The sequence below is a fragment of the Myotis lucifugus genome, unplaced genomic scaffold, assembly GCF_000147115.1.
Source record: "Myotis lucifugus unplaced genomic scaffold, Myoluc2.0 scaffold_21, whole genome shotgun sequence".
NCBI classification, from domain to species: Eukaryota; Metazoa; Chordata; class Mammalia; order Chiroptera; family Vespertilionidae; genus Myotis; species Myotis lucifugus.
The window spans coordinates 9,375,116-9,388,729 of record NW_005871069.1 but is presented as its reverse complement, the minus strand read 5'-3'; the positions used below and the strand labels follow the sequence as shown (position 1 = coordinate 9,388,729).

Below are 13,614 nucleotides of genomic sequence, written 5' to 3'. Positions count from 1 at the left end.
TGTTCCTCAACTGCCCCTCCCGCCAGCCTGATCGCCCCTCACAGCCTTTCCACCGTCCTGGTCGCCCCATGCAGCCTGCTGTGCAATTGTTTGGTTGACCCTCACTAACCCCTCCTGCCGGCCTGGTTGCCCCATGCAGTCTGCTTGTTCAGTCTTTTGGTCATCCCTCACTAAGCCCCCTGCTGGCCTGGTTGCTCCACATAGCCTGTTTGTTCAGTCGTTTGGTTATCCCTAAATAACCCACCTGCCAGCCTGGTTGTAGGCAGCCTTCTTGTGAGGGTGTGAGGGTTAATTTGCATATTGCCTCTTTATTATATAGGATGGTGGAAATTTTGCAGAAGCAGGAAAAGGATAGGTTATATGTTTTACTAATTGAAGTGTTTCTCTAGATTAGTTGAGAGACCTTATGAGTAAAAGGGTTGCAGAAATTTATAAATTTATCATGGCTCAAGCCATGGTATCAAGTTTCCTTATGATGAACACTGGACAGTTAGATTCCTCATCTTTTCTTGGGATCTGTAAAATAGCACCTCTCAATATTCAGTGAATGATGCTGTCTCACATTGGAGCAAATGGTCATTGAGGATATGTGTTTTCAGGGGGGTGATACTTGCAATTTAAACAAATACATGTCCAACATTATTGTGCTTGGCTTACACAATCATTCTTTTAAATGTACTCATTTATGAGGATAAGTTCTTACAGCCTGATTCTCATTGTCATTTGGTACATTTTCGGTATAATGCTTGATACACACACCCTCCGGATAGTAAATCATACTAATTCTCCTCAGATTTTTATTCTAACATTTTGTTTGTCTGGCATCTAGTGATAAACTTGTAAAGTTATTAAAAATTATAGTTTTGAAAATTACATTTCTATTATATTTCTTTTGGCCTCTTTGTTTTTGATTGTTTATGGTGGTATTCATATTTAGAAATTAGAGAATATTCAATATTTATGCTGTTATTTTTTACTAGAGGGCCCGGTGCATGAAATTTGTGCATGGGGGGGTTCCCTCAGCCCAGACTGCACCCTCGGGGGATGTCTGATTGCTGATAGACCCCCGGGGATCAGGCCTAAACTGGCAGTCCCTCTCGCAATCCAGGACGCTGTATGCACCAGTGACCATACTTTTCATACAGGTGAAAGGCATCTTGCTGTTATATGGGCAGCTATATTTTTTTGCCCTGATTATAAAAAGTAGTACATAACATTATCCTTCTGAGGCAGTAGTACCATTTTCCCCATCTTATGGGTGGAAAAACTGAAATAGAAGTTAAGTAATTGGCTTTGTCACACAGTTATAAGTGTCAGAATCAGGGCTGACTACAAAATGTGCAAGCCAGAGTCCATGCATGTCACCACTGCCTCATCCTGTTTTTTCAGTATTAGCGTAGCCTGGCTAGGTTTTAATTTTATATCTAGGAGACTGTTCCCAATATATAGGGTAGGGTCCCTAGGGCTGGTCGGTGATCAGGGTCGATCTATCTGTTGGGTGATCAGGGGGCCCCCAACGGCACCTGCCTTGGCTGGTGGCCTGGCACTGCCCGCTGGCCGGCCCCGCCCCCTGATCGCTGCCGCTGGTCGCCTCCTTCTTGGGATGCAGATGCTCAATGCAGGAGCTGCCCCCATGGTGATCAGTGTGCGTCATAGCGACCGGTCATTCCGCTGTTCTATCAATTTGCATATTAGGGTTTTATTATATAGGATTTTTAGAAATAAAATGAAATTAATTTATTTGTTACATTTCTTCATGTGTTTTTACTACAGAAAGAACAAAAAGGACTTTTTAAAAAATATATTTTTATTGATTTCAGAGAGGAAGGGAGAGAGTGATAGAAACATCAATGATGATGGCTGTCTCTTGCATGCCCCCTACTACAGATTGAGCCTGAAACCTTGATATGTGCCCTGACTGGGAATTGAACCTCCTAGTTTATAGGTCAAAGCCCAACCACTGAGCCACACAAGTCGGGAGGGAGGAGAAGGGAGAGAGGGCGCAGGGAGAGGGACATTGATCAGCTGCCTTCCACCTGCACGCCAACTGGGAATCAAACCCTCCACCTTTTGGTGCAGGGGACAACACTCCTACCGAGTTACACCAACCAGGGACCAGGGCACCTTTTTTATAATATGAGGATATGTGTGCCTTTCATTGTTATTAGTTAATTAAATGGAAAATTGTGCCTTGCCCAGGATCTAGCATGTAGCAGGTATTCAAATGGTATGATTAATAAAGAAAAAACATGGCAAAAGTCTAGCTTCTTTTATATAGTCATGATCTAAAATATCACTAGTTATCTTAGTGTCACTTAAGTAGAATACTTACAAAAAATAAGTACCTATATTATACTGGTTTTACAAACTCACATTTTAAAGTTACTGATATAGTTTAAGAATAGGTATAGCCCAGCTGGGTGTCTCAGTGGTTGAGCATCGACCTGTGAACTAGGACGTTACCATTTGATTCCTCAGGGCACATGCCTGGGTTGCGGGCTTGATCCCCAGTAGGGGGCGTGCAAGAGGCAGCCAATCAATGATTCTCTCTTATCATTGATGTTTCTATCTCTCTCTCCCTCTGCCTTCCTCTCTGAAGTCAATAAAAATATATTTTAAAAAAGAATAGGTATATATTTTAGTTAGCTACTTTTATATCCTTTGTTATGCCATTGACACATCATTTGTCACTTTCTTATGCCCTAATATGGTGTCCTATGTACTCCCCACCTGCTCCTGACCAATTGCACCATCTCCTATAATTTTATCTTAAATTTCACTCATAATCCCAGGTTATTGGAATTGATTACCTCTGTATGCATGGATGTTCATTTGGCTTTTATTCCTCCTTTCCCTTTGTTCAAGTGAAGCACAGAGCTAACCTTACAAATACATTTTGTAATTATCCAGGCACTAATTCTGTTCTATTATATGGCTTGACTCAATTCATCACGAAATGGCATTTTTAAAAATTTGGCTTTATTAATTTGAGAGAGAGAGGGAGAGAGAGAAACAGTGATTGGGTGCCTCCTGTATGCACCCCAACTGGGGACTGAACCCACAACCGGGCATGTGCCTTGACCGGGAATCGCACCAGTGATATTTCAGTGCATGGGACGATGCTTAGCCAGCTGAGCCACATTGGCCAGGGCAGAGAATGGCATTTTTAAATGGCTCTATCACAAGTAATTATTGAAGAAATGTTTTCAGAAAATGGGAAGATTAAAATTTGGGAGATTCTTTTGGATAGACAATTATTTTGTATCTAAATACAAAATAATTGTCTATCCAAATACAAAGTACAATACAGCGCAAATACAATAAATAGAACAATAAATAAATGCAGTATATAGAGTATCTAAACTAATAAAAATAATTTTTAAATGCCACTTTACATTGAAATAAATTAAAGCTTAATATGGGTTTCTTTTAATAGGTCTGAATGGACAGACGAATTAAACACATACAGAGTGGAAGCAGCTTGGAAGTTATCACAGTGGGATTTGGTGGAAAATTATTTGGCAGCAGGTAAAATGACTTCTTAAAATATAAGTTGTTTTAAGATGCCATAAATAGACTAAGTGTCTAAGCAATAGTCATAATTAATCTGTCAACTTGTTTTGTGATTGCTTTGTTTAGTTATCAAAATGAAATCATCGGTTCAGTATTTCTTCTGACCATTTTACCAAATGAAATAAAACTTGTTCATAGACCCAGCTCTCATTCCTTAACTCTTTATTTCTTTTTCAGATGGGAAATCTACCACATGGAGTGTCAGACTGGGGCAGCTATTATTATCAGTCAAAAAAAGAGATACCACAGCTTTTTATGATACATTGAAACTAGTGAGAGCCGAACAAATTGTACCTCTTTCAGCTGCAAGCTTTGAAAGAGGCTCTTACCAACGAGGATATGAGTATATTGTCAGGTATTTCAAAGTTCCCATATTTATATTCCTGGTCTATAAGTATCATCTGATAGGCTTAGAATGCTTTGATTAGTAAATAACCGATATTATGTTTATTATCATGCATAGCTGAACAAAATAGCTTTTTCATTCTTTAACTCACAATCACTCTATATTTTTCCCTTTTTATTTATTTACTAGAGGCCCAGTGCACAAAAATTTGTGCACTCGAGGGGGTCCCACAGCCCGGCCTGTGCCCTCTCACAGTCTGGGCCCCTCAGGGGATGTCCACCTGCTGGCTAAGGCCCGCTCCCCAGGGGATCAGGCCTAAGCTGGCAGTCAGACATCCATCTGGCAGCCCGGGAGCCCTCAGGGGATGTCCACTTGCCAGTGGGGAGCAGGCCTAGCTGCAGTTGGACATCCTTAGCGCTGCTGAGGAGGCGGGAGAGGCTCCTGCCGCCACTGCTGTGCTGGCAGATGGCAGCCTGGCTTGTGGCTGAGCAGAGCTCCCCCTGTGGGAGCGCACTGACCACCAGGGGGCAGCTCCTGCATTGAGCGTCTGCCCCCTGGTGGTGAGTGTGTGTCACAGTGACCAGTCATTCCCAGTCGTTCTGCTGTTAGGGTCAATTTGCATATTACCCTTTCATTATATAGGATAGAGGCCTGGTGCATGGGTGGGGGCCGGCTGGTTTGCCCTGAAGGGTGTCCTGGGTCAGGGTGGGGGTCCCGCTGGGGTGCCTGGCCAGCCTGGGTGAGGGGCTGAGGGCCGTTTTCAGGCTGGCCACACCCCTTTCAGGGTGGGGGTCCCCACTGCGGTGCCTGGCCAGCCTGGGTGAGGGCTGTTTCAGGCTGCTGAGGGCCGTTTTCAGGCTGCTCACAGCCCCTTCAGGGTGGGGGGTTCCCACTGGGGTGCCTGCCTAGCCTGGGTGAGGGGCTGATGGCCGTTTTCAGGCTGGCCACGCCCCCCTGGCCCAGCCAGGGCAGGCGGGAAGCTTGGCTTCCTCCATTGTTGGGGGCAACCCAAGCCACCTGCTCGCTCCAGCTCTGTGGCCATGGCTGGCTGGAAGCAGGTATCTGGGATTTATTTATCTTCTATAATTGAAACTTTGTAGCCTTGAGCATAGCCCAAGGCAGGTCAGGGCATTCGGGAAGCTTGGCTTCCTCTATCGCCGGGGGCAACCCAAGCCTCCTGCTTTCTCCAGCTCTGTGGTCACCGCCATCTTAGTTGGGTTAATTTGCATGCTTGCTCCTGATTGTCTGGCGAGCGTGGCTTCAGTGTAGCAGAGGGATGGATAATTTGGATGTTTCTCTTTTATTATATAGGATTATTATTATTTTTTTTTCTAATCTTCATCCAAAGACATGGTCATTGACTTTTTTAGAGAGGGGAAGGGAGGGAGGGACAGAGGCATGGAGGGAGAGAGAGGAAAAAAACAACACATCAATCAGTTGCTTCCCACACTTTCCCTGCCGAGGGTTTGAACCCAAAACCTAAGCATGTGTCCTGGCCAGGAATCAAACCTCCGACCTTTTGGTTTATGGAATGGTGCTCCAACCAACTGAGCAACACCGGCCAGAGCCATCTTGTAGTTTTTCAAAAACATTTTAACATACATTCTATTAATTGGGAAGGCAATTTTGAGACTTCTAAAAAAATAACTAGAAAAATCTTATATTTGTCCTGATGTAATTCATAGTTTATTTTTTATACAACTAACCTAAGTAATCTAGACATCTGTACTTGACACACTGGTCTTCACTACTTATTGGTCCCCTTCCCTTCTTATTTAGAAAGGCATTTGACATTTCGCCCCCCAAAAATGTAGGCATTACATTACTAGAAAGGAATATTAACTTATAGAGGTAAGAAAGAAATGATGGAAAACATTTTAGGTCTGTTAGTTCATCTGAAGAAAATAATTAAACATGTTTTAATTGAACTATAATAAAAAAAGATAAGTAAGCAATTTTTCTTTTCTTTTTTTTTTAGTTAGAATAATCTATATTTTTTATAAGCCCCTTTGGTAACAGCTTAATGAAACCAGAGATTGGACCACCAAAATTATTTCTGTTCTGTAGTTGTATCTTGAATACTGACTGAATCATAGGCTATTGTGAAAGTATGAGTGCTTCCATTACTCTTAGGAAAAAATCAACTGTATCATTTCTCATTTTTTGCTGGCATTTACTATGCCAAGTCCTCTTATGGGCAAATATTTATGTTGACATATAATGGATTCATATTTTCTTTTATCTTCATAAAGGTGATAAAGTTTTATTTTCTTACATTTGAATTTAGTTTTATATATCATTCTCTAAGTTAATTAATAAGAATTTGGGGATCATAGTAAGCACTAAATTTTTTAAAGTATTTTTAAAAATATATCTTTATTGCCCTAACCAGTTTGGCTCAGTGGATATAGCGTTGGCCCTCAGACTGAAGGGTCCTGTGTTTGATTCCGGTCAAGGGCATATATCTTGGTTATGGGCTCGATTCCCAATACGGGACATGCAGGAGACAGCTGATCAATGTTTCTCTCACATCAATGTTTCTAACTTTCTATCCCTCTCCCTTCCTCTCTGTAAACATCAATAAAACATAAAACACGTAGAGGTAAGAAAGAACAATAAAGATATATATATATATATATATATATATATATATATATATATATATATATATGTATATATTGATTTCAGAGAGGAAGGGAGAGGAAGAGAGAGATAGAAACATCAGTGATGAGAGAGAATCATTGATTGACTGGCTCCTGAATGCCCCACACTGGGGATCGAGCTGGGCTAAATATTTAAATCAACATCATACTATACCCAGTATGAAAAGATGTTACTGTTTATATTTACTAAGAATATGTATTGGTTAAAGTTCTTCCAAAGAAAACTGCACATTTTAGATTCTCATGGCTAATTTAATATACATGCATTATATGAGATTAATAAGGATGAAGATTATATTATTTTAACATTGCCTCTATTTGTCTCTAGATTACACATGTTGTGTGAGTTGGAGCATAGCATCAAACCACTTTTCCATGAGTCTCTAGGCGATAATTCTCAAGAAGATTCTCTAAACTGGGTAGCTCGACTAGAAATGACCCAGAATTCCTATAGAGCCAAGGAACCCATTCTGGCTCTCCGGAGAGCTTTATTAAGCCTCAACAAAAGGTTTTTCCACACTTTGTTTTAAAATGTCAATTATTGTGAATTTAGTATTGTATTTGCATATTACTTGGGGGTATTTAGCTTTCCTAATTTTCTCTCTGAATCTCTATTTTTTTGTTTTTAATTGTCAGGGCTACTCTACATAGTTGAAACTTAAGAATTACATGTACATGCAATATATCTTTTTTTTAATGTTAAAAAAAAACTTACCAGGGGGAGGTACAGATATGAGTCATTAATAGGTCTTCATAGACTTATTGATAAAAATGGAGTACTTTAAGAAAACTAAAAGTATTTTTTTTAGCAAATCTTTGATTTCTTTGAAACAGTGTATTAAGAATGTTCCATGTTAGAAATAGGTATTTTAATTGTCATTGAATACACTTAAAAATGCTCTTTTCCTCCTGTTCTGTCACATTTCTTTAGACAAGATTACAATGAAATGGTTGGAGAATGCTGGCTACAGAGTGCCAGAGTAGCTAGAAAGGCTGGTCACCACCAGACAGCCTACAATGCTCTGCTCAATGCTGGAGAATCACGACTTGCTGAACTGTATGTGGAAAGGGCAAAGTGGCTGTGGTCCAAGGTAACACGAAGGGAATATCATCATATATATGTATTTTGCAGATTATGTACTTTTTCTAAAGGCCTGAGTGACAGACAGTGTCTAATCTCAATTGAGAACCCTCTTTTTCTGTCACCTTTTTTCATCATTACCTACCATAATTGGGAAGGAATTATTCTTTCTATCCTGAAGACCCAAAATAGTTTTCCATTTCAAGACTGAAAGTGTAGTTCTTTCAATTTTCACATGTTTTTCATTATTTTCTTGAGGGACGTGACCAATTTTACTTTGTTTTAACATCCTATATGTATAAAGAGTGTATGTAGTAAGATATCAAAAAATATTTGTTAAATGAACACAACATTGTCCTTATTCACATCCTTGGCAGATAATTAGTTTTGTGTGGACTTGTCAGTACTTACTGTCAAGATTCACTTCCAATTAATCTAGCTTGTTAGGAAGGGCTTAGCTTCAGAACAAAAGTCTCCAATAGTCAGATTAAAGCTATAGTAATGTGAAAAAGGCTTTTTAAATATCTTAACTTGCAAAGCTTATGTCCAATATTTAAAAGGTTGTTATTTATATATCTCCTCATGTTTGCCTTATATTTATATATAAGATATATAAATATCTTAATACAGATATTTATATATCTCCTCAGTAACCCATAGGTCAGTTTAGTCTTAGCAGTAGGTATAGCATGTCCTGAAGTTGACATTTACTGATTATAGTTGGTACCACCTGTGACTGGACCAACTTCATGGTGGCTGAGAAAGGACAGGAGGGAAGATGTTTCCTGGACGGACGGGAAGTGAAAGTAATAATTCAGGCTGCATTGGTCAGTGCCTGATCATTTTCTGAGCTAGTATAATTCTATAAGTTGTAATACCTTAAACACGATATGTTAAAAATGCAGTTCATCATCTAATAATTCAGTGCCGTTTCTTCTCCCATTTTCCCTATTTTTCTAGGTAGGACTCTTACATTCTCTCATCCAAGATATCAGGGCATCATCTTGACCTTCCTACCCTCCCTCACTTTTCACATCCAGTTGGACACTAAATCTACCTTAGAAATGTCTTTTAAATTATCTCCTTCTTATTTGTCTCTGCTGCTTTTATTCATTCCATTTGTAACCTATAACAATGTTAATAGCCTCTTTGGCAGTCTCACCATTTCTCTGTATACATTACTGCAGTCTGATGTTTCTAAAATTCATGTTGAATCATGTTGCTCCCCTGATTAAAATCCTTCAAAGTATTCTGTATGCCTTTAGCATTAAGTCTGAATTCTAGAAAGTACAAAAGGCCCTTTGTGATTGAGTTCCAGTCTGCCTCTTCAGTTTCAGTAACAAACCCTTTAGGCTTCAGCTAAAACCAGACTACTCACTTTTCTACCAATTAAAATTATTTTTCCTTCTACCAAGAATGTTTCTTACTGAATTCTCTGCGGGAAAATTCGTACTCATTATTTAAGACCTAATTCAGATCTTCCTCATTTGGTAACCTTTCCTGACTGATGCTCTTCTCCATTTTCCTATATTTTCAGGTACATTTAGAGGGCTCCCTTTACTTTACCCCATTATGTCTATGTATATTCCTCTGTTAATAGTACTTAACACATTGGGTTGTTATTTTAGGTATATAGTCTATTTCTTCACTTGACTGTGAACTTTTTTAAGCCAGAGATTTGGGTTTATTCATTGTTTATCCCCAGTCATATAGACTTATTTTCAGTTCCCAGCACTTTGATCGACTATAAAATGAATGAGTATATGATTATGAATTTTACATGAAATGAAGCAATGTTACCTTTTTAGGATTTTACTTTTATAGGATGGAAATAAGAGCTGAACATGAAACTCAAATGGACCTACACATAAAATATCTAATGAACTTTAAATCCTAACAATTGTATTTGTTTTTCAAAAAATGGAAATACGTTCTTAAATTAAAAGATTTGTTGTTGTCTTTTTTCTTTTAGGGTGATGTTCACCAGGCACTAATTGTTCTTCAAAAGGGTGTTGAATTATGTTTCCCTGAAAATAAAACTCCAACTGAGAGTAAGGACATGTTAATCCATGGTCGAGCTATGCTGCTAGTAGGCCGATTTATGGAAGAAACAGCTAACTTTGAAAGCAATGCAGTTATGAAAAAATATAAGGCAGGTATATTTATAATACAATTTCAATAAGAAACTCATTCTTTTGTTTTGTTTTTGAAAATGGATCAAATTATTTTAAAGTCCAGATTGAAGAATACATGTATAAAAATAGCCAAGAGCCCTGGCCAGTGTGGCTCAGTTGGTTTATCATTGTCCCATGAAACAAAAGGTCACCAGTTCTATTATAGATAAAGGCACATGTCAGAGTTGCCAGCTAGATCCCCAGTAGGAGGTGTGCAGAAGGCATTCAATCAGTGTTTCTCACATTAATTTTTTTTTCTCTTTCTCTCCCTGTCCCTTTCTCTCTCTCTAAAGCCAATAAAAAATATAATTTTAAAAAATAGTCAGGAAACTTGTTTGACTTCTAGTGCGTATATAGCATAAGTATATCGCTGTAGGAACTATTAAAAAGTAAATACACTCATGAAACCATCACCCAGATTAAGAAGTAGAATATTATTAGCACTTCACAACCCACTCTTTCACCCTCATTCCCCAAAGTTAGCTACCCTAGCCTGAATATTTTTGAAGAAACACAATATATACCTTCCTTACTACTAGTTATTAAGATTTACTAGGTATGTAGATGGTGTTATAAGACAGATACTTCTCAGTAACCCATAGGTCAGAGAACAAATTGCAATGAGAATTGAAAAATACTTTGAACTGAATGATAATAAAAATATGACATGTGATGCAGCTAAAGCCATTCTTTTTTATTAAAATATATTTTTATTGATTTCAGAGAGGAAGGGAGATGAGGGAGAGAAAGAGATAGAAACATCAATGTTGAGAGAGAATCATTGATCGAGTGCCTCCTGCACGCCCCCTACTGGGGATTGAGCCTACAACTCCAGGCGTGTGCCCTGACCAAGAATCGAGTTGTGACCTCCTGATTCATGGGTCAATGCTCAACCATTGAGCACACTGGCCAGGCAGCTAAAGCCATTCTTCAAGGGAATTTAAAATGTTATTTGCATGTATTAAAAGAAAATAAAGGCTCACAATTAATGAGCCTTAAATAACCACCTCAAAGTGTTAGAAAAGGGAACAAAAATTTTAAAAAAAACTAAGAATGTAGAAGTTAGGAAATAATAAAGTAAGAGACAGTGGCTATAATTTGTGAGGCAGATTACCTGAAAAAGAGAAGTTAAACAGACAAAAAGTTATAGATCTGTATAGGTAGCCACCTGAATCTTTGATTAAGGGCCATGGTGTACATACATAACTCAAAACTCTATGAGGCCCAGCTGGAAGCAGCTGCTGAGGAAAGAACAATTATGGGGAAACTATAAGAACAACAATATTGCCCTAACCGGTTTGGCTCAGTGGATAGAGCATCGGCCTTTGGGCTCAACGGTCCCAGGTTCGATTCCAGTCAAGGGCATGTACCTTGGTTGTGGGCACATCCCCAGTGGGGAGTGTGCAGGAGGCAGCTGATCAATGTTTCTCTCTCATCGATGTTTCTAATTCTCTATTCCTCTCCCTTCCTCTCTGTAAAAAATCAATAAAATATATTAAAAATAAAAGAAGAACAATATTTGGAGGGCACATAGACCCTTTGATGTAAATTATCAGTGTCAATCTTTTGAGACACAGGATAGAAAAAGGTAAAGTGTGATAAGTATATCTGGAGGGCAAACTGAGAAAAATTAGTGTATGTGTCAAAACTTATTATAAATGTACTAGAGGCGCATTGCACAAAAATCTGTGCACTGGGGGGAGAGGAGGGAGGGTTTCTCATCCCGGCCTATGCACTCTCACAGTCTGGGACCTTTTGCTCCTTACCTCTTGCTGCTCCTTACTGCTTGGCTGCTGCTCCTTAGTGCTGCCGCGTAGGCGGGAGAGGCTCCCACCACCGCTGCTGCGCTTGCCCAGGGCGTGAGCCCGGCTTCTGGCTGAGTAACGCTCCCCCTGTGGGAGCACACAGACCCACCAGGGGGAAGCTCCTGCGTTGAGCGTCTGCCCCCTGGTGTTCAGTGCGCATCATAGCAACCGGTCGTTCTGGTCGTTGTGCTGTAACGGTCACTTAGGCTTAGGCTTTTATTATATAGACTAGAGGCCCGGTGCACAAAAATTTGTGTACTTGGGGGGTCCCTCAGCCCGGCCTGTGCCCTCTCGCAGTCTGGGACCCCTCAGGGGATGTCCCCAGGGGATCGGGCCTAAGCTGGCAGTCAGACATCCCTCTGGCAGCCCGGGAGCCCTCGGGGGATGTCCTCTTGCCAGCGGAGAGCAGGTCTAAGCTGCAGTCGGACATCCTTAGTGCTGCTGAGGAGGCAGGAGAGGCTCCCACCATCACCGCTGTGCTGGCAGCTGTCAGCCTGGCTTGTGGCTGAGCAGAGCTCCCCCTGTGGGAGTGCACTGACCACCAGGGGGCAGCTCCTGCATTGAGCGTCTCCCCCCTGTTGGTGAGTGTGTGTCACAGTGACCAGTCATTCCCAGTCGTTCTGCTGTTAGGGTCAATTTGCATGTTACCCTTTTATTATATAGGATAGAGGCCTGGTGCACGGGTGGGGGCCGGCTAGTTTGCCCTGAAGGGTATCCCGGATCAGGGTGGGGATCCCGCTGGGGTGCCTGGCCAGCCTGGGTGAGGGGCTGAGGGCCGTTTCAGACTGGCTACACCCCCTTTAGTGTGGGGGTTCCCACTCGGTGCCTGGCCAGCCTGGGTAAGGGGGTGAGGGGCTGAGGGCCGTTTTCAGGCTACCTACAAGCCTTCAGGGTGGGGGGTCTTGCTGGGGTTCCTGGCCAACCTGGGTGAGGGGCTGAGGGCTGTTTTCAAGCTGGCTGCGCCCCCTGGCTACCCAAGCTCCCAGCCTCTCCTTTTTTTCTTTTTTCTTTTTTTTTCTGGGATTTATTTATCTTCTATAATTGAAACTTTATAACCTTGAGAGAGCCCAGTTCCCTCTGGAAGCCTTTCAGTCCGCAGGCCGACGCCCTATCCACTGATCCAAACCAGCTAGGGCCACTATTGGTATCTTGGTAGGCATTGTGTGGGAATCTGTAGATTTGTTCGGGTAGTATGGCCTTTTTAAATGATATTAATTTTTCCTATCCATGGACATGTTATATGATTCCACTTGTTTGTATCTTCTTCAGTTTCTTTCTTCAATGTTTTACAATTTTCCGAGTACAGTCTTTTATATCCTGTTAAATATATTCCTAGGTATTTCATCTTTTTTCTTACTTTCTTTCTCTCTCTTTCTCTCTTTCTCTCTTTCTCTCTCTCTCTCTCTCTCTCTCTCTCTCTCTCTCTCTCTCTCTCTCTCTCTCCCTTTCTTTCCTTTCTTTTTTTTCTTTCCTTTCTTTCGTTTTGTTGTCTGAGAGTTCATTATTGGTGTATAAAAATGCTACTGGCCTGACTGGCGTGACTTATCAGTTGAGCGTTGACCCAGGAACCGAGAGATCATCATTTCCATTCCTGGTCAGGGCACATGCCCAGGTTGCAGGCTCGATCCCCAGTGTAGGGTATGCAGGAGGCAACCAATTGAGGATGTTCCGGTCTCATCAAAGTTTCTATCTTTCTATCCTTCTACCTTCCTCTCTCTAAAAATCAATTTAAAAAAAAACAACACAAAACTTTTTTTAAAATGCTACTGATTCCTGGATGTTTATTTTGTATCCTGCTATTTTACTAAATTCAGTGATCAGCTCAAGTAGTTTTTTTGGTGGAATCTTTAGGATTCTCTATATACAGTATCATGTCACCTGCATATGACAGTTTTACTTCTTCCTTTACAATGTGGAGCCTTTTATTTCTTCTTCTTTTCTGATTGCAGTGGCTAGACTTCCAGTACTATAT

The 13,614-nt window shown here is 40.7% G+C and overlaps 1 protein-coding gene across 1 annotated transcript in view; it reads left to right on the top strand.

Moving 5' to 3' along the window:
• The window catches only part of ATR (ATR serine/threonine kinase), a 156,865-nt gene that overhangs the window by 112,264 nt on the left and 30,987 nt on the right, over positions 1-13,614 (top strand). Inside the window, exons 30-34 of the mRNA XM_014453216.2 lie at positions 3,437-3,528; positions 3,751-3,928; positions 6,911-7,090; positions 7,514-7,673; positions 9,636-9,815. Of these exons, the coding sequence (XP_014308702.1) occupies positions 3,437-3,528; positions 3,751-3,928; positions 6,911-7,090; positions 7,514-7,673; positions 9,636-9,815 (790 nt within the window). The remainder of the gene's footprint in view (positions 1-3,436; positions 3,529-3,750; positions 3,929-6,910; positions 7,091-7,513; positions 7,674-9,635; positions 9,816-13,614) is intronic.